General features: G+C 35.5%; 1 protein-coding gene across 2 annotated transcripts in view; it reads left to right on the top strand.

The window, feature by feature from the left end:
- The window catches only part of CUNH3orf67 (chromosome unknown C3orf67 homolog), a 65,059-nt gene that overhangs the window by 17,100 nt on the left and 21,449 nt on the right, over positions 1–26,510 (top strand). The window contains exons 6-14 of one of the 2 annotated variants that reach the window (XM_027882376.1): positions 665–779; positions 2,216–2,372; positions 5,969–6,127; positions 10,514–10,650; positions 11,779–11,977; positions 12,515–12,661; positions 17,234–17,559; positions 20,843–21,256; positions 25,939–26,145. In XM_027882376.1, coding sequence (XP_027738177.1) covers positions 665–779; positions 2,216–2,372; positions 5,969–6,127; positions 10,514–10,650; positions 11,779–11,977; positions 12,515–12,661; positions 17,234–17,559; positions 20,843–21,256; positions 25,939–26,145 — 1,861 coding nt within the window. The remainder of the gene's footprint in view (positions 1–664; positions 780–2,215; positions 2,373–5,968; positions 6,128–10,513; positions 10,651–11,778; positions 11,978–12,514; positions 12,662–17,233; positions 17,560–20,842; positions 21,257–25,938; positions 26,146–26,510) is intronic. The other variant, XM_027882377.1, reaches the window with a different exon arrangement.

The following is a 26,510-nucleotide window of genomic DNA, read 5'->3' as shown; positions in this document are numbered from 1 at the left end:
CAGAACATAAAAATGACTGTTTATCATTTGAAAGGAAACCTAATTTTTTTGGTGATCATGGCTGTAGTCTGAATTTATTACAAATGTTCAAATTCAGAGTCCTTGGTGTCTTTGTGAGATGACCTGAATAGTGAGCAATAAACTTCTGCATTATAATTCACATTTGAAGATATGTCCTCGGGAAGTAAAATAGACAAGCAATGTATTGTGTTTACCTTTAAGCTGACAAAGAGTCTATGTAAAGTGACAGAGGCATTTTTAGGAAAAGAAAGAAAATAATGTTTTTCTAGTTAGCAGGCCCAAGATAAGACAAGTTTAAGGGGCCAAAGAATGTGTGATAATTAAAGGCTACTGGGTTCTCAGTTCAAACAAATTGAATTCTTTCATAGTCTGAAGGGCTGTGGAAATCTAGCAGAGTGTAGACTGCTGAAATAAAATTTGCATGTAAAGTGATTTTATATATGCAGGGCTATAGCCACCAAATTTGAATTGGAGAAAGAAATCTCATTACTCATCTTGTAAAAGAAGTAATTCTTAAATTCCATATTTGTATCACTGACATAAAAGTTCTGCATATGAATGGATTTTTTGTGATTTCCCAAAGATACTGGATTATTGAATTGACAAAGATCTGTTCTATTCTCTCCTGCCTTTTCTTTTATAGGATAACTGATTTAGGCAATATTAAAAGAAGATTGTATTTGTCAACAGTCCACAAGGAGTTGTCTGTAACCTCTCTGCATGCAAAAATTCCTCTGTTTATGATCAAGCGCAAAATAGTAGGTGCCTTGGGAATATTCCTTGCACTCTGGTTGAGCATGCTTTTTAATCAGAAATGTTTTATGTATGTTTATAGACTTGTTGAAATTATGGTTTGATTTAGAACTCAGTTCCTGCTGATTCAAGACACGTGTGTATGTCCCCTCTACCAGATGGCAGCAGAACCGCTTAATACTCCTCCTCCTCTATCCTTCTTTTGTATTAGGAATTCATTCCCCTTTCCCAAGAGTAATGCTCTTTGTGATGTGTTTATCTCTCCTGTCGATTCAGCCTTTGTAAAATGCTCTGTGTCCCTGATACTTCTTCATCAGAGGGCTCCTGTTCACGTGTCCCTTCTCCTGTAGTGACCTTTGATTGCATTCTCTGGAGCTGCAGGTAGACTGTAGCTGATGGCTGCTCTCACATTCTTCAGGTTCTTCCCAATTCTGGCCTATATATAACAAAGCATATGTCAAACTAATGAAAATAAAACAATAATCATCTTCTCCCTGTCTCCCTTTCCCGTGCCCAGCCACGACATATGGTAGTAGCTGCCAGGATACAAAACCTGATGGTTACCACATAACTGTGTGAGGACTGAAGTCTCAAATACTGCTTCAGAAAATAAATTTGATATGAGAATAGTTAGATTTCAAGTATTTTAAAATATACATCTGCACCAAGAGAACTAGATAACAAGTGGTATACTAAGCAGCTGAGAATTTAAGGCTAGACATGAGAGAGAATATTTTACAAAAACCTCTGAGTAGTGCAGGAGAGTGTAGCACATTGATGTTAGTGTTGTAACAGTGTTTCCTGAACCAAATAACCATCTAATGAGAATTAAAACAGGTATTTAAGTAGGATCTTTAGCAATCTAGGCAATTGTCATTATCTGATTTTCCTTTTGGAAAGGTCTTACCATGAATGGATAACACTTACAAAGAAGTAGTAGATTGAAGATATTCTGATATGTTGCAGTCTTGTCCAAATTAGAAATTTACCATATAATTTCATCGTGGAAGGAGTGCATATTATGGAGAGGTCCTTTCGTTATGAATCTCAGAAAGAAGTCATCAAAGAATCTCAACTTAAACTGCAGTAACTCTTATTTACAAAGTAATTCTGAATAACAATTCTTGTTCCCCCCAAGAAATCCTTCAATAAATATACTTTCTTACAAGTTAGCTGCAAAACATATTGTGGATATGCTGTGCTGAACTCCCTTGGGCTGGCAGTCACTAGGTCATATGTCCTTATCTGTTTGTCAAAGTAATTGTTCAAAATGCAAATACAGCAATATCTTACTTTGATATCAAAATGTTATGCATCGTGAATCACAGCTTGTGAGAATCTAATACTGCATTGACACTGTTTGTAGAGAACTATACACTCTTACTCTGCTGCAGTGATTTGTGTCAGGGTTTTAATAAAGGGTATTTTTTCTCTTTTCTAGTGGTGCAATATGTGTATTGACTTGGTAGCATTCACCAGTGAAATATTCAGAGGAGCTGTCTTCCAGTCTTTGGATGGAATTATTATTTCAGCTAACTGTAAGCTAAGAAAGATCTTCACTTTAAAATCCAAGCCACAAGATACAGCTGAGGAAAATGGTATGTTTTAATTACTATCTACTCCTAATCATAACTGTTCACATAAAATCAAAGGCTTCTTTTTCATCAGATTGGCAATTTGAAAGGTTACATGATTTTGTGGAAATTAAGGTGGTAGCACAGCGTTTTAAATCTACCAGTGGCAGACTTTAGGCAACTAATTAAATATGTGTGTACTCCTCTGTTTTAAACATTGAATTCCTTAGAAGTATTTTATTGAACAAATTCAGGTAAGATTTATCAAGTAGAGAGCTTGTTTTAATGAGGGTATCTTATGCTGATAGAAAGCAGGTTTTGGCCAAGAAGAGAGTGTCTGAAAGGAAAGAGAAATACTTAAAACTTAGCAACATTTGCTGTTTGTTTTCTTAATTTTGGACATTAGCAAATGATGAAAAATTTCTTCTTTAAATAATCCAGGACAAAACTGTTAAAAATGATATTATATGAAACAGAGCTATGAAACTATCATAAACACCTTTGATCCTATGTCCATTTATTCTAATGTGTCCTTGTTTACTGGGGAAATAATGTCGGTGGTGAGCTGGAAAATGATTTTTTTTTTTTTTGTAATAGAGCAGGATATTGGTCAAAGTTTACCAGTCTCCATACTACCATCATAATCCTGAATCATCCTTTTCCAAAGGAGAAAACTTCATTCCTCACTGGTATTTGCAGTAATAGAGGAGGAATTGCAAAAGCACAGCTGGCACTTTCTTATTTTAAAAGCACCCTAGGTATAGTTCAGCTTCAATTTCATTCACATTTTCATTTTGTGGCTTTTAAAGAATATACTTGAAAAAAGGTTTCTGGTTTCAGAAGGAGGGATAGTCAGCAGTATTGTAAATGTAACAAAATACATCTTCCATTTGGAAACCCTAAACCAATAGGGGAGAATAAGCAATCCTTGTGATTACTCCTCTGATTTCTTGTAGGTAATGCTGGGGGAAAAAAATAATTTAAAAAAATGTCTGCAGAGAGAATTTGGTAAATTCTCAGCAGGAAACTGCAGTTAGAGGTCTCACTGGCATTAATTTAATTTAATTCCATTGGTGCGTTGTTTTCTCTCTTCCATTCTAAACAGTTTTTGAAATGTGTTTAAATGTTCTAAATGAGTTCCAAAAGTCTAAAATGTAGTTAACATAATGAGTAGACAGCTTTAATAAACTGTGTGCTTAGTAAAATATTGTACTTCTAATTACTTCATTATCAATTCTATGATTATTACAAAGCTGGTGGGCATTAGTATTTTCTGTATATTTATGAATTTCCTCAGCCTGGAAATTCATAGGATCATCGAATTGTTCAGGTTGGAAAAGACCCCTAAGATCGTTTAGCCCAACTATTAACCCAGCACTGCCACCACTAACCCATGTCCCTGAGAGCCACATCCAGGGATAGTGACTTCAGCATTGCCCTGAGCAGCCTGTTCCAGTGCTTGACAACCCTTTTGACGAACAAATTGTTCCTAATATCTAATCTAAACCTCCTCTAGAGCAAGTTGAGGCCATTTCCTCTTGTCCTGTTCTTGTTGCCTGGGAGAAGAGACCAACACCCACCTCGCTGCAAGCGATAAGGTCTCTCCTCAGCCTTTTCTGAAGGCTGAACAACCCCTGTTCCCTCACCTTCCCCTCTGGTCTTGTTCTCTAGACTCTTAAACTTACATTGCAGCTGAAGTTTTGGCTGAATTAAAGTGATTCTACACTTCATACCCAATTACAGAAAAAAATAGTATGGGAGTTTTTGTTATTATTAATTAAGTTTCAGGTAACAATCACTATTTGATAAAGCATTTGCCCTCTCAGATGATTGGACCAGTTGGTTGAGCTCCACTGAATGCAGTGACATTGCAATTTGTAATGAGAGTTTTCATGCTTAAGCCCCAACCACCAACTAAGCACCACACAGCTGCTCACTCGCCTTCTACTTGAAGTAGAAGGGTAAAAGTAGGAAAAGTCATGGGTTGAGATACAAACAGTTTAATAATTGAAATATTATAATAATAAATTGTATGGGGGGGGGAGGGGAAAGAGAAGAAAAACAAATTATACAAATGAAAAACAATTGTTCCGAAGCAGCAGCCCCCTCAGTCAGCTTTCCCTCTAGTTGATGTGCTGAGCACATTACCATACGGTCTGGAGTATCCCCTGGGTCGTTTGGGGTCAGCTGTCCCTGCTGTGTCCCCTCCCAGCTCCTTGTGCACTCCCAGCCTCCTTGCTGGCAGAGCAGCATGGGAAGCTGAAAAGTCTTTGTCTCCTTTTCTTAGTGTAAACACTCCTGAGCAACAACTAAAACATCAGTATGTTATTAACAGTTCTCATCCCAAATCCAAACTGTACCAGCTACTAGGAAGAAAATTATCCCAGCAGAAACCAGGACAAGGGTTGAGTTCTTTGCTTCAACCTCTTTGGTGGTAGAAGCAGTGATTTCAAATTGTGTGTGTGTGTTATTTTTTTTAAGCCGCAAGTTTACAGTGTGCTTTGTATTCTTAAAATGATGGGAAATGCAAAGGAGAAACCACTTATACTTAGAAATTATTTCTGTATGAGATCATTGAGATAGAGGAGGAAATAATTCATCTTCTCTGCCCCACAATACTGAGGTATACAAGCTTGATCTATACCTAGTTTCTGGTTTCCATAGTAATCTCCAAGTTCTATATGGGGTTTTTATCACTAAGTATTGTCCAGCAGCGATAAATAATGTACTGGCTGGGCAAAAAAAGTGGTTGAAAAAATACATGCACTACTGAAGCACAACATGGAACACTTGAATTTTTTTATTAGTATCTCAATACTCAATCCATTATTCAAGTTTGGCTTTTGGGTTATGTTTTCCTCTTCTTATCCTTGGAAAATGGGCTAATATTCATTTCCTTACTGTATTCCAGTCTTCTAAATTTGGAAGGAATTGGCATCATAGCATCAGGAATGATTCTGACATGGATTCCTTTCTTCAAAGAGAATAGCTTTCATAAACTCAGTGTATATTGGTTATCAAAGGGAAAACAGAGATAGATCACATTCTACTAGTACCTGGTGTCACACGAATAGATAGGTTGACAGCTTTTTAATTTATCATGAAAGTGTAATGGTGTCCAAATTTTGAAATTAAAGCTTGTGAAATTCTTTATTTGCATATGTGGCACTTCTCCTTTTGCTACTTCAGTACCACTGGTATAAATACCATTTTCAGGTGTTCATTTTATATAAAAATCACTATATTAGCATTACAATTAAAGCTGAGTTGTAATAAAAATTTTTTAAAAATATATTTTGTGGTTCTGTTTTGCTTGTGCACCTGAAAAATCACAGAAGTTGATTTCGAAGAAGTTGATTTACTCTTCCAGCCACTAGTGTATATTACTTTAACTGCATTCAAAATTTTTGACCGAAAAAATTCACACGATATAATTTTAAAATTTACATGCTTATGGTCTTAAAAGTGAACAATTACAGCAAATTTTTCAAATTACTGTTATCTATTAAATTGTTATAGCCATATGAACTAAAGTATATGTAATCTACCAAATAATGTAAGTTGAATTTAATTCCATAGTGTCATGTGAGTGAAGTAAAGCCCATGTTTTTCGATCCCAGTTGCAAGTGTTGTTCCGTCTGTGCCACGTGATCCCACAGATGTTATTCCTCGAACCTGCCAGCTAAATACGGATGTGCCACAAGTTACTCAACTGCTGAACCTAACAAAAATTCACAAGCAAGAAATAAAATGTAGGGAATATCCACTACAAGAAAAAGGTATCCTGTTGTATTAAAATACTGTGAATATGATCTATGCAGTCTGTTTTCAACAATGGAATATTTTTTTTAAAGTTCCAGTGTCTTAAAATAAAATGTGACAATTCCTGCAGAGCTGCAGTGCCGTGAGCACATAGACTGTTTTGTACTTTGAGATCTATGTGCAGTCTGAATAATTCTAATTCAGGTGTGGAGTTTATAATTGTATTAGAGATATGTCATCTGAACGTACATTGAAGCATTGTACAGTGAAGTTGGTACACTTCTTTTTAAACTCTTGTTCACATAAACTTTTTAAACTTTTGTTCACATAAATGAAACTGTTCTGACAAGATGACCATGCAGTCTCCTCAGCTTATACTCTGAAATAGGAGATCTTGTATTATTGGTGTCTCAGAGTTATCTGAATGTTTCCGTAAGCTACAAGATAATAAACCATATAATTCAGATTTTGGCAGCATTGCATAGAAGAGATTTATTAAAGAAGCTGGGCAGTCATGTGCTAAGATACAAACTACTGACTTGGGTAAAAGCTAAGAGAAAGAAAAGAGAGGATTAAATTTTAAATTACTGCTCCAGCTGAAAGCTAACAACAGGAGACCTCAAAAGTGTGGGTTTTTTTCTAGGCTCTGTGTTTTTTATTATAGTTATGAATAATCTCAACAGAGATGTGAATTACATGGGATAAAAACTGTGATGTGATACAGCTACTAGTTTAATAAGGAGTGGGACTTCAGAGAGTTTTAAGCTTGTGAGATGGGCAATCCCCTATGTACTTTTTCATGAAAAACAGAACAGACCAGGTAATGTGCAGGAAAAATCAGAGTCTGTGAAGCAAGGTTTCAGTTTACTGTTTTTATTTCTTGTGGCCACTGTGTTGAGAAATTATGGTCTAGGGACCACTGTACTGGGTAAATGTGTAACATAATTCCCTGTAAAATCTAGCTTTGCAAAATGCAAAAGATTGTACATTGAGGAGGAATGTTAACTATAGTTAAGCTTTGAAGTATCAAAATTAAATGATTCAAGGAAGGAAGGTTATCATCACCATAGATACAGCTCAGTAGAATTTTCAGATTTTAATATGTTTTAAAAAACTAAGATAGTAGCAGGAAATTCAAATACATATGAAATGAAAAAGATATCAAACCTTTAAATCAGTTTTGCATCATTATCTGAAATACTTTATACATTATCAGTTCAACCATCTCAGAAAAGATCTTACAGACCAAGAAGTGATTCAGGGAGAAGCAGCATGAATGAAAAATTCTCATGTGAAGATAAGCTGAAGTACAAAGAAAGTTCAATAAAAGCTGTTTTTCCTATCTCATGGCACAAAACCAAGAGAAAATGCCCTGTTACACAGAATATGATTAAAATATGGAACCTACTGCTACAAGAAGCTGGTAAAGAAATTTGTATGATTCCAAAATCATTTGGCCATTTATATGGATAAGAGTAATGTATTCAGCACCAGTAAGAGTGTCAAGGGAAAATTTAATCTTTTACTTCCCAGTTTTTCCAACCTTACTCTAACAACTGTGTTGAAGGCAGATGATTTCATACATCTCTCCTGAAATTGTCTTGAGGCAATTCTGAAGCATTTGGGTTTGGCCTTTGTTTGAAACTGGATGTGTAAGAGAGATTATTGGCTTGTTTTAGACCAGGACTTCCTGTGGGTTTATGTTCAAGTTGGCATATCTGTCTGCATCAGATTTGTAAGCCAAGAATCATAGAAACTGAACTGTAGATGCAAATGCCAAGATTTAAAGGATGTTGGACCGAAATAGTTTAGAAGTGGGTCTGGACAAGTAAATTAGATAAAGAACCCATTTCCAACACATCTTCATCAATGTAGGCATTGTTAGAAGTGGTGCTGTAGGTAAAGAAGATACATTTTTATCCCACTCAGCTTAGTACTTTCTCACTCCTGAGGATTCTCATCTTTAGTATTTGACTTCAGGAGATAATCATTTCCACCATTTCTGTTAAAATGCTCTGGAAATACATGTGCAAACTATTGACCAAAGGAATAAGATTACAGAGAATGATAACTATTGGTTAAGTGTAATACTATACCATCTCCATAAACTCTAAGGAAAAATAAACTTTGAGAACAACCTTGATAATATCAAAGGTTTTTAAAAACCGCTTTTTAAACTTTTTTTCTTCTGCTTTTACCAGAATTTGAAAAAAAAACAACTCATAAATATTTCATCCTCCACCCTAAGCTCCCATGCTGGTGCTCTTTCAAGTTAATTTTTGTTCTATCTCAGTGTACCTCATTAGTAAAGGCAATCTTTGTCCTGTAGCAACTGATATTAATAAGAGGAGTTTTAAATTTTTGCTTAGAGTAAGACCCTTCATACATTTACGTGTTTAATTATATTCAGCAAGTACCGGTTTTGTAATAATAAAGGGGAAATAATACTTTTAGAGTATTACTGCCCTACAAGTAGTCCAGCCAAAGTTCTGTTGTAAAGTTAGATTGTAAATTTGCCTTTGAAATATCAATGGGAACTGTGGAATCCAGATTCTCAGAGGCTGTGTTCAAAAATAAATACTTCTTGACTTGGTTGTCAAAATACAAGGGAGTGTAAAATTTCGATGAGTAGAATAATGTGAATGATGTATCTAAACAGAAAAACGACTGTTTATTTAAAACAAGACTCAGGTTTTATCATCAATGCTATAAAAACATATAGCCTTTAGGAATATATAGGGAAGTAATTAATGATAGCATCCCTCACCTGCATGAAAACTAAATGCCTTCAGTTTAAGGTCTAATCTTTTTTTAACCCCGTCTTATGATAGCATGAGTTCCTCCAGACATGCTTTTCAAAGTTCAGAAGTTGGCCGCCTTGAAAATGGAAGCTTTGTACGTTTAAGTACATTTTAATTGGAAAATGTTCTTTTTATCCACTAAACTTTTTGTTTGTTTGATAATCAAAAGCCCTAATTATTTTTAGTATCATCCACTTTTAATTACACGTATTATTTCATCAGCATTATGACATCAACACACTGTTATGTGTAGATGTAGGTAATTAATTGCAGTCAATTAATGTGTTAATAAAGAGAGATTTTAATGCAAATCAGCTTTTCTAATTGGAGCTAACAACATCCCAAGGTAGTCAGCAAATTAAAGAAATTGATGTTAAACCAAAACAGGTCATCTAATCTTGTGAAATGGCAGCTGTTAGCAGCAACCAAATGTCACATTAGGAAAAAGGGGGGAAGGTAATGGCAGAAAGGGGCTTCTTTTGTGCTTATTAGTACAGTAAATTATGGTATTTGGAGGCTAATGCATGATCTGTTTTTCATTTCCTTGATGACACTGTAAATAAAGCTGATCTTGAAATAAGGTTATGAAAAATGCTTAGGGGAATCAACAAACTGTTTTATTTCTACTTAGTTTCTTTATGAAGGTGTCAGGTCTCTAAAGTGAGATAGCAATTTAACACTGAAGTTATAGCAAGAAAATATCTTTGGACGTTATAGGTATTAAATATAAATTAATGTGAAGATACTGGTTTTATCAGCTCTGAAAAGGAGAATTCACTGACAATCTTGGAGAATTAAAAAAGAGGAAAATAGATATAGTAGATATAGTAGATATAGTAGATGTAGTATATATAGATATAGTAGATAGTACATGCAGTTCTGCAACCCTGATGATAAAATTAATACATACTCATTTTCCTGTCCTTCCTTTTTAATTTTTTTCAGAACATTCACCTGCATTCCATGCTTACTTTTTGTTTGTCTTGCAGACTGGTTAGCAATTTCTGTGCTTGAAAAGAATTACATGAATAAATCTACACTTTAAGCAGTAAAAAAATAAATAGTAAAAGGGGCAGAACATTTTACCAGCAATAGAGTGTGTTTAGAATATTAGGGCTCAGGCCTGGCAATAGAGCAGATTCAGTAATTTCAAAAAGCAAGCTATATGTAAATAGTTCTCTTAGCTGTGACTGATACCTTGACAGCCTTGCCTCAGGTTTTTTGTGTTATTATTTATTTATTCTATTATTTATTAATTAGAGTTCTTTTTTCTTCCTGTCACAAGTTAGGTTTTCATTGAAGTTCTAAAGAATTCATGCAAACCAATTCTTTTTTATAAATATCCCCCTTTTAAATCAATCTTTAAAGCAAGGGGATTAGAAATATTTCTCAATAATAGACCAGAAGTTTCTTGCTTGTGTGTTGACACACTTTTATAAAATGTGCATTTGCAATTCCTATATTTCTAGGGATTGTGCTTTAAAGAAATACAGTTTTTAGGTATATGTAGTATTCATAATTTTTTTAGTTGATTTGAAAAATACTACTTTTTCTTGTTTGTAAGTACTGTAATTTTTTTAACTGTTGCTTTTCTTTACTTAGGTAGCTTGATTAATAGAGGACAAGGCAACATACGCAGCGGTAAAACTCAGGATGTATCACATATTGCATTTGGATCAAAGATCCTTGGGCCACCTCCATCTTCAAACAAGAGAGTCAGTACAAAGGTGCCTGGAGAGGTAAGAAGGTTTAAATTCCTACAACACTGCTGGCACTTCAACAAAGGAAAAGATTGACAAGCAGAGGAATTACACTAAAGGTTTGTTTCAGAGGCTGTCCCTGGAATACTCTGTTAGGTCATGGACCCCCAGTGCCAGGGATCCCAGCGGGGAGCAAGCAAAATGCTTGGGTGGCTACAGCGCAGGGCATGGGTTACTTCATCCCCCAGGACAGAAGGCTGAGGGAGAATCTGGTTGCTATTTTCAATTAAGGCAGGGCTATAGAGAAGCCAGGCCTCTTCTGAGAGATGCCATGAAAGATCAAGGGGCAGAAGGCCCTAATTGCAGGGGGTCTCTGACTAAACATAATGATAAATGTAATGATATAAAGTGATTCAGTACCAGAACAGGATCACAGGGATTTGTGGAACTCAGAACTTTCAAAGACGACAAAACATGACTGAAACAGGCTGATTTAATTTCAGCATCATGCCTGAAGAAGTCTCGTTCTACCCTGATTATTGTGATTTCTTATCGTTCTTATTTTTCTGAATTTTTTGTTCTAGACTGCTGAAATTTGTGTATGTAAATATTTTTCCCTATGATGAGAGCTATGATGCAGAGCAGAAACTGCATTTCAATATGCTCTGACAGTCAGCCATAGTGTAGCTCATGTGATGGAGCCAATTACAATGGCAGGGAAAACACCTGCTCTCAGTCTGTCAACAAACAATATGCAAGTTTTTGGAATCTGGTTAGGACTACAATTCCCAGATCCACTTCTGTAGGAAGTCACTTTAAAACCAGGATGTAAAATGAGAGTTCTTTCTCCCAAAAAGAAAAGACTCCTGAAGTCTGGAATAACTACAAGTTTTAGTCTTTTTATTCTGATAGTGAATTTTATTTTTTTTTCACTTTTCTTTGCCTTGTTTTCCATTCACTCGGTGAATAAAAAACCCTGCCTGTTATTAGACTGTAAAAATTGAACATACCACACTGAATCACATCTGCCAGGAAGTTTCCTGAAAAGATAGTAATTAAAAAAAAAAAAAAATCTGGAAATATTTATTTGAAAAATAAGGGTAATTCAGAATGTGTATTTATTTTGGAGTAGTTTGAAAGCTGTTACATTTTTTGTCTTTTACCAAGAAAATTACGTCTTTCAAGGTGACAAAGACCTCGGGTAGCAAAAGTAATAGATCATGCCAACTTCAAAATTCAGGAATGCCAGCTGAATCCATACATAACATTGAGAGATTGGAGCTAATGTTCTCATCATGCAATGATTATTTAGATCAAGGAGGCAAAATAAATACTCACCAAACAACTGAAGATATATGTCAAAATGGTAAGAGTATAAAGCAAAGAATATGTAGAGTTTTCAAACGGCCAAAATTTGTGCCTTATTCTGCTTTGGAATGTAAGACTTAATTCTTTGTTTTCCTAATCCTTTATCTGCCTTATTAATTACTGAAGACGTGTTTATTAAATCATGGCTTATTCTCCTGTATGAGCTTAAATAAATGCTCATTTTCTCTGCAGGTATTCGCATTGTAAGCATTTGAGCCGGGGATCAGCCCCTGCTGGCAGTAGCCACAGTTTATGCACATACTCTGCTTTCCCTCATGCTGTGCAAACAACTGAGCTGCTGCAGTGGCTCTTGATTATTTTGAAGCCTTTTGCAAGCCTGTTTTTTATAACTTCTATGATTTGCCCATCTTCCATACCTATTATTAAATTTTTACTTCCTTGTGATTGTCATATTCCTGCTGCCCTACAAGACCCCCATGCTGTTTGGAAGATGTTTGTATCCCAGCACAGTACTCCATTATTCACACAATATGAGTGTTCACAGGCATTCATAAGCTTCTGCATTGCATTTCAGACCTTGAAATTCAGACTCAGAAAACATCTGTGAGTGGAGAAGCAGATTTTCAGCTCACCTCACCACAAGTACCATCACCAGACAAGAACAGTCATAAAAGATCATCTCTAAAAAATGCAGCCAAAAACACATGGGAGATAACCAGAGGTATGATGCTCATTTTATGTTATTTTACATTTCATTTCTATGTGGTGTGAGGGACTATCTGTTGTTAATTTCAAAGGATCCAGAAGCAGTTCACATAAAAATAAATGTCTGTGTTGTGGGGGATTATGGAAATCAAACACCCTGCAACAGAATTGCTTTTGAGCATTGATAAAGATTTGCAGGATTAAGCAGAGTACCAGAGCAGTGAATGAATATAAAAAGAAAAGTGTTCTGCTCTCATAATAAAAGGAAAAGAACTAAAAATAATTTATTCTTTAAATATCTAATAAATTTAACACTGAAGATTCCAAACATGAAATTTTACTTGTCACAAATAAGAAACTGGAATATTAACTATGGTATCTATGTAATATTGGGGTGTTTGTTTGTTTATGAAGTTCAGTGGTGAATTACATTTTGTTCTTACTCACAGAAAGACACATCAGTTTATGTTTTGGATTGTCTGTCAAAAGGTGTGGATATTTTTTTGGCACACAGTGTCAATCAACTCGATCTGCCCCTGTCTAGGAAGTGCATTATTGTGGCAAAAATAACCCTTGTCTCTATGGAAAAGTAGTGTTACTTTCTGTTAAAAGGCGTAGCCACCAATTTGAAAAGTGGTTAGACTACTCAAATGTGCTCAAAATTGACCAACGAGGTTTTCCTTCACATTGTGAGAGATTTCCATTTTGTTTATTCTTTGAGGATGTTTAGAAGCAATTATGTACTATGGCAGTGTCAGTAATTGCTGTGTTGGGGGCCATAATTTGACTGAAACAGATGCAAGATGTTCAGGCAAGTAGAACCTTATGGAGAATTTTTTAATTTACCTGAATTTTGAGGACTCTGGGTCAGGAGTCACAAATCTTAACTTGTTCTTCATCTAGAACATCAGGGTCCCTATCTAGGGCTAGAATTTCAGAAAATTGAATCAACACTGGTTATTTAATGTAAATATAAGTGATATGAAAAGACAGACTTAGGGCAGTGGACTGGCATGTCTAGTTGTCCTTGTATGAATTCAGAAGCAGAAAACTGAGGAAGAACGCTATGTATAAGCTCTGCCCTTTCACTGTTTCTGTTTGCAAGAATGAAAACTGTTTCTATACAGTCTTAATTGTGTGCACAGGCAGATAAATGTATGATGTGAGTTTGTAAGGTACAATTCTACAAACTTCTTTCCCTGTGTTTTCATTGCCTGTCACTGGTAGCTCAATTTGCAGATTTCAGTTTCTCTTCAATACATGAAATTATCTAATTGTTTGTAGATAACGTAATGATTTCTTTATTCTGTAGAACTGGATTTATTTGTACTCACATTTTAAAAACAAATACCTTTCTAATAAAAGCAAAGAAATCTTGATTTATGTGATAACTTGAGTTCTAGCTGTATTTCGTGCATTGTCAAGGTTGTAACCCCATAATCCTCAGGACAGATCTTCTAGTGAGGAAACTCCCAACTGATCTTACCCCAGAGTGAACAACCACAAGTCTGGGCCAGTGGTGATGACTCAGCCAAAATTGTAGTCCTGACACTTCTGACAAAGTGTAAATGTACATAAACCTATGACAGAGTCCTTGGAACAAAACCACATTCCCCAAGCCAAGTGCAAGCTTCCATGATTTCTGGCTCCTCTTTTACAATGGTCAAAGCAATTTGTACCAACAGGAATCCATCATACACTACTCTTATCACCAGGCATTTAATATTCTTGACCCCTGTGCAGCCATAGCCTATGGAGATCTTGGAGCAGCACTGCACTTGTTCTGCCATTGGCTTGAGTAAATATTAATTTAAATTTGCTGGGGGTAGGAAAACTTTCATAAGCAGTTGTTCTTATTACCTTTGAGATTAGGCGTTGCTATTTATAATAATGTCTCTTAGATTTATTATAACCTCAAATCAGCCTGTCTTCTGTAGCAGGTGTACTGTACCTTTACCAAGGTAAATTGTTTTTAACTGAGGGGAAAAAAATAAAACGAGGGAACGTTGTTTATGCCAATCTTATTTACTCAATGCTGAAACCTTCATTAAAATGTTAGGCTGCAATTAGAAGCTTTAACATAAGTCTGACTATGTAGAAGAGCTAATTAGATGTTAAGGTGATCATTCTTGCATTTATGTTGTTTGCTGCAATGTTGTGATTACACAGTAGTTTGCATATTTTGCTAAGAAGGTACTCCAAATTATTTGTTACAATTGACATGGAAATACTGAGTTAAAAAGAAATTGTAGTAGAGTTTTTGTTGGAGAGGTAATGGGATTTTGTTTGGTCCAAAACTCCCTGTAGCCTATACAAGAAGTTACAGAAGTTGCTGAACTCTGTAACCACCATAAAATGTCATCTTAAAGACTTACAGACTTTTCTGCCTTCTCCCTCATATTTCATGAAGAATAAGTACTGAGCTATGCAAACTAATATTTACATTTAACTTTCTCCTAACTCAAGTATATTTCTCTAACATCTCTGGAAATGAATGTTGTTCCTTTCAGGGAGGCTTAGACTAAACAGGCAGAATATTCAGGCTAAATATTATCCAGAGACTAAGTATTTTAAAATAGTTCTTTATACTTCTGGAATACTTTTTATTTGGGCAAGACATTACTCGCTATGTTGAGTAAAGTGATACGTGAGGAGTTTGTGGATGTCTGAGGCAGAGTCAGAAGTGTAAGACTGTAATTGCCTACTATTCTCTAAACACCTTACAAAAACTTAGGCTTTCTTTTCCAAGTTTTGAAACTTTATTTAAAATTTACTTAAAATCTCAAGAGCAAGTGATTTATCACCTTTTTTTGCTTCAGAATTCATTACAAAATTTTGTCTGTAACGCCGTCTGGAAATAAACAGCATTTAGAAGTTATTCTAGAATGAGAATAGAACAGTTGAGACTGCAGTTAGGGAAGTTGTTATTAAGTCAGTAGGCCAAAATAAAAATTAAGCCACTTCTCTACTCATTCACAGTCCTTTGTGCATAAGAATTAGTGAATTCTCATAAAGTGGGTTGTACACTAAACATATAACCACACCTTAGAGGGCTTGTTGCAGTGGTCTGAGCTGGGGGTATTTGTTAACTGCAAAGGCAGCACAACACTTGTCCAATCTAATTTCATGATGGGGAAAAGACCTTCTGAATATTAAAGAAGTGTGTGTTATACACTTGGTCTAAGTCAAGCCACTGCCATTGAAACTTCATAAAATGTATCCAGACTACAATGTGGAGGAGTGGGTGCCAGGCTGGTCCGAAGGCTGAAGAGTACTGAGATAGGAAAAAATACAAACATTTTCTTAGCTAGGTAAGTTTGAAGATTTTTTTGTTGTTGTTTTGAAAAATGTAGCAAGTAGTTTTCACTGGTTCCTGGATATTAACTGGAGTTTCATAGCTTTACTAGCTGTCATAAGTAAATTGGAAAAATCACAGCACCCAGTAAGAAGACAGCTGTTTCTTCTGGTATCACATTCTTCTTTCTCTTGCCTTCATTTATGGGGGTTCAGACTTCACTCCCACCTCCAAAGCTGCTGAGTCTGCCTGAAGTGGTAACTTTACAAAGCTAAAACTAAAATACCAGAGTAAACCTACTGTCTTCTGTGATGGCAAGCATTTTATTACTGCAGAGTTACTTTATTATTACATTTTTAGGTTTTTTTTTATTGAGGCTTTTTCAATATGGTTGATGATAACTTTGTTTTATGGAGCCAGAAAGTTTCAATATCTAGTGAATAATCCACACCACACTACCTTTAATGAAGATAAGGGAGTATTGGATACTTGAGCAGTTCTCCTTTTCTCAGATGCTATTTGAGATTGGTTTTAATCAATCAAATTGACATTTTTTTCTATACCATCATTCCAGACAGTAAAATATAAGTTAACAATAAGAATATAAAAATGGTCTTTTCATGTGTATCAGCTGCACTCAATCTTTAAATCCATTTCTGGAGTTTATTGTTTGTTTTAAAATTGTCAGATTAGTAGTGACTGTATTCAGGGAAACTTGGTGAAACAGATATCTTCATACATTTTTTATGTCACACTATTTTTCATCAGAGAGGTTGTTTGAAATTGAGATTTAAACCATAAGTTCTAGATGTAAAAGAAAGTGCAGAATTTCAGCCATGAAGAAGCAGCAAATTGTAATATTATGAACTTTCCACCAATGTATGTTTATTTTTTTTAAATGCCAGCCACAAAAAAATGCCTATAGAAAAAAAAAACAATGGCTGAATTTAATACAATTGTGTTTTCCTAGAATAAAATTCAGTTGCAGGTCTCAAATCTTGACACCTAAATAGTTTCAGGTTTGCAAATTGAAGGCCCACGTGTCATGCACCAAAGCCTATATATTTTTTGATCTGTGATCTAGAAATGTTTTTAACTTTATTGCACATTGAAAGCAGCCTTATCTTTCTGTATTACATCCTCGCCACTCTTCCAACTGTAAAAATCTGATAAGCAAAATGCTTCTGTACTAGAAAAGCTTCCTTTGCTGTACAACTTCCTGAAAAAATAAGCACGATCAAGGTATCACACAATTTACATATTTGGCATTGAAATAAACATTGTGTGTTTCAGATGAATGGGAGTTTCCAGGAAATTTCACTGAGAGTATTCGGTTGGATAGGAGTGATCAGTTCATAGCTACTGAAGATTCAGCCTGCCATAATTTAAACTCACCCCAGAATGCCTCTGTTGAACATCACAACAGCGAAACAGGTGATCAGCAAGTGAACAATAAAGAGGTTTTCACATTTTCATCAAGACCTCGATCAGCTCCTCATGGGAAGTCTCCAAATATGTCACCAGAACGTTATGTTTTCCCTTTGGATTTGGAGCCAGACAGTAACAGAGTAGATGAGAAGACACAAGATAACTTCCAAGGAACTGACAGCAGTGAAGAGGTAGGCCACTTTGTACCTGTAATTCTTGATAAAGCGGTCTTCATCCTAAAACTCTTAGGATGAGATTCTGTCTTCAAGCTAGACAGAGGATAAATCATCTTTTCCCCATATACCTACAGGTAGATTTGTCTTTGTCAGGTTGCTGTGTCTAACTGGGTACAGGAGTGAAACTGCAGGTGTACCATGTGTAAAAAGTGAGGAAAAGTAACCCAATTCTCTGTGAGCCTCTGTGCTAACAGAGGGATGTGAGAATTGTGCATCATTACTCCAAAAAAAAAAAAAAAGCCTGCATCATAAATTTGGGTGAGATGCAAGTCCATTATGGTTGCTCATGAGTGCAGTAAATAAGACTTCATTGTACATTTTAAAACTGTAAGTGGAGACTATTTTTGCTCACTGACGTTGTTGAAAGTGAATTAAGAAATTTCAGCTTTTGAATGCCACTTGATTATTGGTATTTCTACTTTATATCCTGTCTGAGCTGTGTCAGCATCACCAACTTTAATTATTTTTCAGTGTAGAAATCTTTCAGCAATAAAATTAATAAAAAGGAAAGAAACGGTTTTTTTATATTTATATAGATCTATACAGATCCAGTGCCAAGCACACAAAGAAAAAACAGTAGCCAAGTACTCCTGCTTTTACAGCAAAAGAAGAACACTGGGGACATTAGTGGCCATTCTCGAGGGTTGATGCAAGAGAGTGATAGAGGACCCCTGTCTTCCTTTAAAAAATTTAGGTATTACATAATCTAAAAGTTTTTCTTTGATTATGTGCCAGAGGTGTGATAGGGAACAACCCTTGTTTCAGTAATTATCTTTGGATGCAAACTGCATTAAATAGTATCAGCACTGCAGCTGAAGATGCATTAGGCTTACAGAGCTAGAAGAGTTTGTTTTTCTCAGTCTGCAACATTAGTAATTCATAGTTAAGCCTTTCTTTCATGTGAAAGAAGCCACTGAACCAACAAATTACTTAGCAGTCATATTTTGCCCATATTCATCCTCTTCCTTGTACAGATACATTTTGTGTTGCTTCTTGAAGTCAGCTTTATATTGATAGTCTGGATACATTTCATATTCAGAGGGCTCTACTTTGCATTACTGAGGTAAACTGGAAAACAGTTTTCTTTCAAGCCTGGGAAATATGGGAAAGAGGATCTTGGAAAAGCCATGATAGCTAACTTAATTCTATCTGGTTTAGCACAGTTTAAGGTATCTTTGCAAAATTGCCAAAATTCTTAACCCAACCATGACATGTTTCTCAGTGTACTTCACCTATATGACAAAATATTTATTTGACCAAATTATGCTGAATCCTGCAGTGTTGGGTTTTTTTAAATATATGTTAAATTTACACTATTATTGTTTCTAGTAATCATGATTACAACTTCCTCTGAAATTCAAATAAACTATGTTTGTGTATAATGCCCATGAAGATGTACATGCTCTTGAGTTACAACAAATAAAATAGATATCTCAGCCTACAATTTAAATAATTAGATGTGAGTGTAAATTGCATTTCTCCTGGAAAATATAAGTAAAACTTTTCTTTTTTTTTTTTCTTTAATTAAAACAAGATTTTGCATACCTTTTCAGTTTAAATGTGTCAGACTGATTAAAAGGCCAAAAGTTTCCCTTCAGTTTGTGTCACCATTTCCTTCCGTTAAGTGGACATTGACTCCCTCTGTGTTGCATGCACTGAGATATGTAAGATATGCACAATAACTGTGCTAGAATTAGACAGTTTATGTAACTTTTGGCTTTTGGGGAATAAATTTTTGCAAACTGAAAACAAGTATGTATGAATTCCCTTTAGTGTTACTAATTAGTCACTGAAATAGTTCAATGCTGTTTTTCAATTATCAGAGTCAAATAATCAGTAAAGGATAAAAATTCCTTCTTCTGTTGGAACTATTCACCATCAAGTGACTTATTTTGTAATTATGTGAATGTCCATGCTTTCAGCTCAGATTTCTCTCAGAGACTTTGTATGATTAAGCTTGTCATGGCAGCATTTATGGATTGTGCCAAACGCAGAGCAAAACCAAGAACTCTTACTGATTGCAAGAGTTATGCAACTGTGGCAGGTGTGACCACATAGCACATACTGCTGTCAAAAATGCTGTTTTAAGTGTAACAGGCCAGTGCTTCAGTGAAGCCTTCACTGAACAAATAAAATATTTCAAAGAATCAAGAAATAAGATTAAATATGATAATGTACCCTTACAAAGGCAATAGATAATTTCACTGATACGTCACTAAAAATCCATGAAAAAGAGGGAAGAAAGGATTCCTAATTCAAGGAAATTACTGAGGGAATTAAATATAAACTTCCAACATGTCCATATTAATAAAATTGAGTTATTATCTTCTTGAATGTAATTTTCATTCTGTGCAGTCCTGGACTCACTGAAGTCAGTAACAAACTCGCATCACTTTCCTGTGCAGTAGGACTGCACGTGGCTGTGAGAGGCAACACAGCAGATGATATTTCAGTGTCTTGCTGAATGCTGTAATATATCCTGCCTTACATCCTGTGTGGTGGCATATGGCAGAGGAGCAGCAACATGAGATGAAGATGAGGCCTCTCTCATCCTTTCTTCCTTCAGAGTAAGAGCATTGAGGCAAACACTAGATGTGCTTCCCCATTATTTTTCTTCCCATCTGTTCAGTCCTGCTGTTTGTTGTTGAGATGGGGTGTGAGTGAACATCGTGCACTTGATTCATGAGATATTTTGCAGAGACATTGTTAGGAGCACGAGTATGAGGTTAGCAGACTAACCTCTAAAATTCTTAAACTATATTCAAATGGTAATGAACATGATATTTTGTACCATATGATTACCAGAGGTGAGCAAAGTGATCTCAGCAGGAGTTATTCCTGCTACATTTAAGTTGAAGATGTGATGTGAAAATATGGTATTTTAATAATTCAAAGGAAAGACATCATTCTTGAGGACTATTTGCTTAGTTTTGGTTTACAGGTTTAATAAATTTTATTGAAATTATGATTATCAGGTAAGACACAGGTTTGGGAGATTAGCAATCTAAATTTGGGGCAACATTTTGAAAAGAGTAATCTATTTGAGATGTAAGAATATGTTTATGGTATAGTCAGTGTAGTTGCAAGGAAAAGCATCTGTTTTGCAGAACCCTTGCAAAATTAGAATTAGAAAGCAGAAATTAAAGAGAGATTTTTGAAATGTTTTAAGATTATGTAAAACTGAATTGTGTAATGATGAGAGGAAACCAACTGCCCTTGCTTTGTTTCCTGAATTTAGGATGACATAAATGGACTCATCCAGGGTACTGAGAACCTTGAGATCAGCTGCTGTAGACAAGGAACATCTGATTCAGCAGTTTTTAAAGAGATCCCATTAAAAATGATGTCATGGAAAACTGAATACTGGAAGAATAAGGAGCACAGCAAACATAATCTCAATGAGACCATTTTACCAAAACCACAGAGTTCCACTGTGAGAAAATCAGACTCTCTTAGCTCTCAGAGAAACTTAAAGCCTATCCTTTCTCTTTCTCCAACTAAAAGTAAATCTAACTCCTTTAAAGCAATTAGAAATGGATCTGAAAAATATGAAAGATATGAAGGAGTTTATGATCAATTAGAAAGATCCGTCAGTAAAACGTCTCTCAAGAAAATCTCAAAAGAAAATTCCTGTCTGACAGCACAGACTTGTGTAAGTGATTTTTACTTTGAAATTAAATTACTAGATTGTATAGAGAAGCTATATTAGATATACTCATTTGTATTAAGTGATTAATAGTACATCTTTCATCCAAATATATTCTGGTTTCATCATAACAGCATTTACTGAGCTCAGTCTGTTGAAAGTTGATTTTGTAGGTTTTTGTAGCACACAAAATAATTCTCCAAATAAAACAAATCACAGTGGTTTATAGATAAAAAGAGTTGTCATTGAGCAACTTACATTTTGGAAATATGGGAGTTAGTTTGGGACTGAACAATTGCTAAGGAACATTGACAGATTTTGAATTGATACATTAATGAGTGGCCATAGAAAGAGCGTTAATCTGGGCACTTCATAGTCTCTCTGCGACAGCCCTGAACAATAATAAATTATGTGATTGAGAACCAGCAGCAAAGCTGTGCCACAAGCTGACTTACCAAGCTACTAAAGGAATTTTAGTCTGTAGCAATTCTGTGACCTGTCGATACAGCTAATTTTAGTTACCTGATTTGAAAGCCTCTGTGAAGGGGGAAGCAGGGGGGACAAGTTCCATGGGACAAGGACGTGGCTGCTGGGGCAGGGTCATCATGCTGAATGGTTCTACCTTGCCTAATTTGGGCTGCTCTGGCTGCTGAGGATGGACAGCCCTGCAGTGGGTATGGAAATCTGGGCATTGGGCTAGAAGGAGCAATCCAAATTGGGCATCAGATTAAAGAATAAGGTCTAGCAAAGCATGTGTTCAGCTTTTCTTTGTATTTCCTGTGTTATGGGGAAATGCACAACATGCCACTGATACTTCAGTGCTTTTTGTGAAATGAATCTATTTCAGTCCTGGTGCAGGGACTGGGGTTGATGTGTCTCACAGTCCTGTGAGGTGTCTCTCAGACGGGGGATTCTGGAAATCTCTTCCTGTATTCTACAAGAAGCTTATCAGATTGGTAAAGGCCTTGGGGTTTTCCTGATAAAAATAGAACATCCTTTTCCATGAAAGTTGTGGAGCCTGGTTTCCTTTGGGAAGGAAGTGTATTAGGGGGAAGCAAGGGGAATGAAATACAATAGTGCAAGTGAAAATCAGAAGCAGTGCTGTGACTTTATGGTAATGAAAAATACCAGTGGCTGTTGATTTTGAAGACTATAAAATGGAAAAAATTAAAAAGCAAAGAAAGTCCTATGAACAGCAGCATATGTTCTGTGTATTTATGATCTGGAAAAGACATTAGAGTTGCCACTAGTGATGTAGAAAATGCAGAAGAATGCAATGCATGGGTTCTTTTGTATTTAGAAAGGAGATAATGTTTCGGTAATTTTTAGTGATAGAAAACCCCAGTTGATACTGATAATCTGACTCTCTCTTAAATAGGTTCATATCCCAGTATCTGTCTATAAGTGTACAACAAAATTTGTTTGTATTTTGCATTCCCTTTCCCTCATAGTATAATTTATAGGAATTTAATTTTTCTGTTTTCCAGTAACTATTTATAGTTTCATGATTAAATCTATTCCTCTCTTGTTTCCTGATTTTTTTCCAGTTTTGGAAAATTGTTCCACTTGAAATTCAATTATATTTGTTGTTAATAATAACTGAAATCTATTTGTCCACAACAAATGAAATGATCCATTGATTACTTTTCTAAAAGTTAATGCAGTCATCAACTTTGTCCTGTAGAATTTACCTAAATATAGACTATCTAGGTGGATTGCAATAGTTGATTGCTAATTTAGACTGTAGGGTCATTAACATACTGCACTTATAGCTGTAAATGTAAATGTAAATGTATAGCTGTAAATGTATTGCACTTATAATTTGTTGCTTGTAAGTTTGGTGTTTTTTTTCAAGAACAAATCCTGTTATCAGTGTATAAAAACTCAAAAGCTACAGACCTCATTTTATTGCTACAAAATATAAGATTAAAATATCTGGCAGATTTAGCTCTCATACTTGACTTGGTCAAGTATTAACATTTTCCCATCCAGAATCCCTTCCTTGGAGTTCTTTGACACTCCTTTTTGTGCTCGTACAGAGGACTAGTAAAGAAAAAAATGCTTAACCAACTCTTCCTACAATCGATTTGCCAACTGCTTAATACGCTTTAAGGACCTGGTTGCTTGCAATGTTTTATTCATGTTTTAATAGAGTTCTCTATTATTAAGTTCAAATATTTTTAATTAAGAAAGAAGTATAGCCCTCTGGGTAATATTGTGGGCATGTAGATAGCTAGTAATTAAAGTTTTCCACACGTATAACTACATTCAGACAATTCTGAACAAATCATTTGAACCTAGAAGAATGCAAATGTCATTATATATGAAAAAAATCCTTTAAACAACTGGGTTTGTCAATCTAGGAAAAGTTTTAAGTGCTTAATAAAAATACTTTATTGTAAGGAAAGGATATGCAAATAGAAGAGATAAGCTTTTAATTAGTAAATGAAATATTAATTTTAGACAAATTTACGAGTATTGCAAAATTACTTCTTACATCAAAAGTTTCTTCTAAATTACAAAGTGAACTTAATTTCAAATTCAGTTTCCAAATTCTTTCTTTGAAAATCAACTAAGACAAAATAAAATTTTTAAAGAGGCTTTTTGGTAATAGTAATCTGAATCTGAAGAATAAGTAGTCTAAACTCTTTCTCCTTTATTAGGAGTTTATTGAATGGGATGTTTAACACAGGAAATTGTCATGACATCTCTTCTCCTTCCTGAGAGTGGTATTTCCAAAGGGGGACCATTACAGGAAAAGAAAACAGAATGACAATTTGAAATAAGCTGCAGGGTAAAAACAGCAGCATATTTAGAATTATGCTGTAAAAATTCCAAAAATCTATGCCCCTTTCTTCATACATGTAAAGCAAAGGACAAGCAGGTTTGGGCAATGTTTTGCTTTTATTAAAAAGAGAATGAGAATAAAGTGTTTTCAATGGTTAGGGCGTTTATGCTGCAAAGCACCAGTTCGTGCTGTCAGTTTAATGACTGCATGCCAATTGCTGCTTATATGAGATAAGAAAGGTAAGCCACAGCTTCTCTTACAATAATCAAATAACTGCAGAAGGTCTATATATAGAAAAATTAACAGGAAATCAGCATCTTCAGTATGATCAATAAAAAAGCAGCTGTAGATCTGGTAGAATACTGATAGATCAGAGCAAAGCAGACTGCCAAGGGTAACAAAGTGAGGAAATAGTAACTGAGCTGGTCACAAACATTCAGAAAGCATCTGGAGTAAACATCCTGTATTATTTTAGGATTGAAAATGGTAGAACTAATGACACTAGTAAGGAATGAAGCTTGGACCTCAAAAGCCAGAGGTAAAAAAGATGCGGCAGCTGTGCAAGCTGCTTCTGCCATGTACTTATATCTTTTATCTTCTGGTATCTTCTTCTGCCTTTTATCTTATACACATAGGAAGAAAGCAAAGGAGGTTGTAATCATAATTCAGTGTGTAATACTTTAGTATGTCTTCTGGTGCTAAGGTGACTTTCGTACCCCTAAAGGACACACTAAAGCATATACACACTGCATTAATAGCGGGAAAAGCCAGCAGTGTTTGTATCACTCGTATTGCTGACTTCCATGTGTTCGTGAGGTGTTCAGTTACCTGGTGCCTTCTCACAGCAAAACAGACTGTGAGATCATACCTTCTGCCAGGAACATGTACACTGCTGGTCTAAAAGCTCCATTCTCTTCACTGGAATCAAAGCACTGTCCCTCTTTGGGGACCTGTTATAGTGTCTCGCAGCCCACTGGCCAATATTCCACTGATCTGAAGTCCTGGTCACTGCTTGGATTCACTTTTTAAGCAGAAATGCTTTGTAGTTTCTTCAGAACCAAAACTAGATACCTCAGATATCAGACCTGTTCCTTTGTGAAACAGCAATCTGTGTGGACACTTTAAAAAAGGAAAAGTTATTCTTAAAAAAAGGAGTTCTTTAAACAAAGTTGATGCCACAGCAGGTTGGATGACCTTAAACTATCTTATCATAAGGTTTTAGATGAGGCTTAAGTACAAAGTGAAAAATGGTTAGTATGCATTTTCAGCTTTTGGCCTGTAGATCAAGTTTGATATGACAATTAGAGTTGCATTAATAATTCAACCAATGGATATAAAGAAAAACAAAAAGACAGTGAAGTTTATTTGAAAATTTATACAGTAGGAAATTGCCAAAATAACTTTTGAAATTTAATGCTAGTGTGTAACTTTCCAGAGAAATTTACAACTGTGCTTGACCAAAAACTAAATGTTATGTTGATGGTGTTGATGATACTGTGATAACTGTGTGATTTCATTTATTTCAAGATTTGCCTTTAATGCTTGAGCAATTGTTGCTGCTGGATTTTTGGACTTCTTAAAGCCTGCTCTTGTCTCCTGTTTTTACCACAGTGTAACAGCAACTTCACCAAACACCCTGGATTCAAACTGCAGTAAAAACAGGAGACAAACTGCAGTGTTTGTGATGTTCTTCCTTCCTGTAATTACATATAAATGTGGTTGATCTTCATAGTTGAACAGAAATCTGTTAACCAGTCTTTTCTAGTAAACATTTTGTTCCTCTTTTAGTATTGGAGCTTCTTGAAGATTCTCCAAGAGATTCTCCATGGTCCCTGTTTCACTCATCTATTCTGTTCCATGATCCTGTCTGTATTGCTGACTTTTCCATTTTATTTCACAGCAGTATGACTGGAGAAACTACAACTCAAATACAGTGAGTTCATCTGAACTGCAGATGCTGGCTAGCATGAAGAGACAACAAAATGAAGAATTCCAGGATTCTGGGATTTCACATGGGCTGAGCATGTCACAGATTGATACCTGCAATGTTAACATAAGCACAAGCAGTGATGATACCACAGAAACCTGGAACTCCTTTTTCCCACCAGTAAGTCTAAACCCAAAGTATGTTCTCTGGATAGCTTCTGTCAATTCTGAGACTCAGGGATCTTGAATATTAAAATTTCTCTGAGAAGCATTGGAATTTAAGGCATCTTCACCAAAGGCTTCTAGAACTTTTAAAGTAAAGCATGCTACTGAGACACATGCACTTCCAGCAGGTTCTGTAGTACCATCAGGGATAAAGAGTAAATCTTATATATATTTCTTCCTAGAATCCTGAATAATTGTGTAGGCAGTACGGCTTGTCACAATAGTGGCTGACAAGCTGCAGGTGTGTGATATAGTACTTAAAAATAGTTCCAAAATGAATGAAACCCAGATATACCAGTCAGCAGCTGCATTACAGTGTGA

The sequence above is a fragment of the Empidonax traillii genome, unplaced genomic scaffold, assembly GCF_003031625.1.
Source record: "Empidonax traillii isolate 1590-97213 ecotype Southwest subspecies unplaced genomic scaffold, ASM303162v1 scaffold104:size2570737, whole genome shotgun sequence".
NCBI lineage: Eukaryota > Metazoa > Chordata > Aves > Passeriformes > Tyrannidae > Empidonax > Empidonax traillii.
Note: the sequence above shows the minus strand (reverse complement) of the source record. Positions and strands in the feature narration are given on the sequence as shown.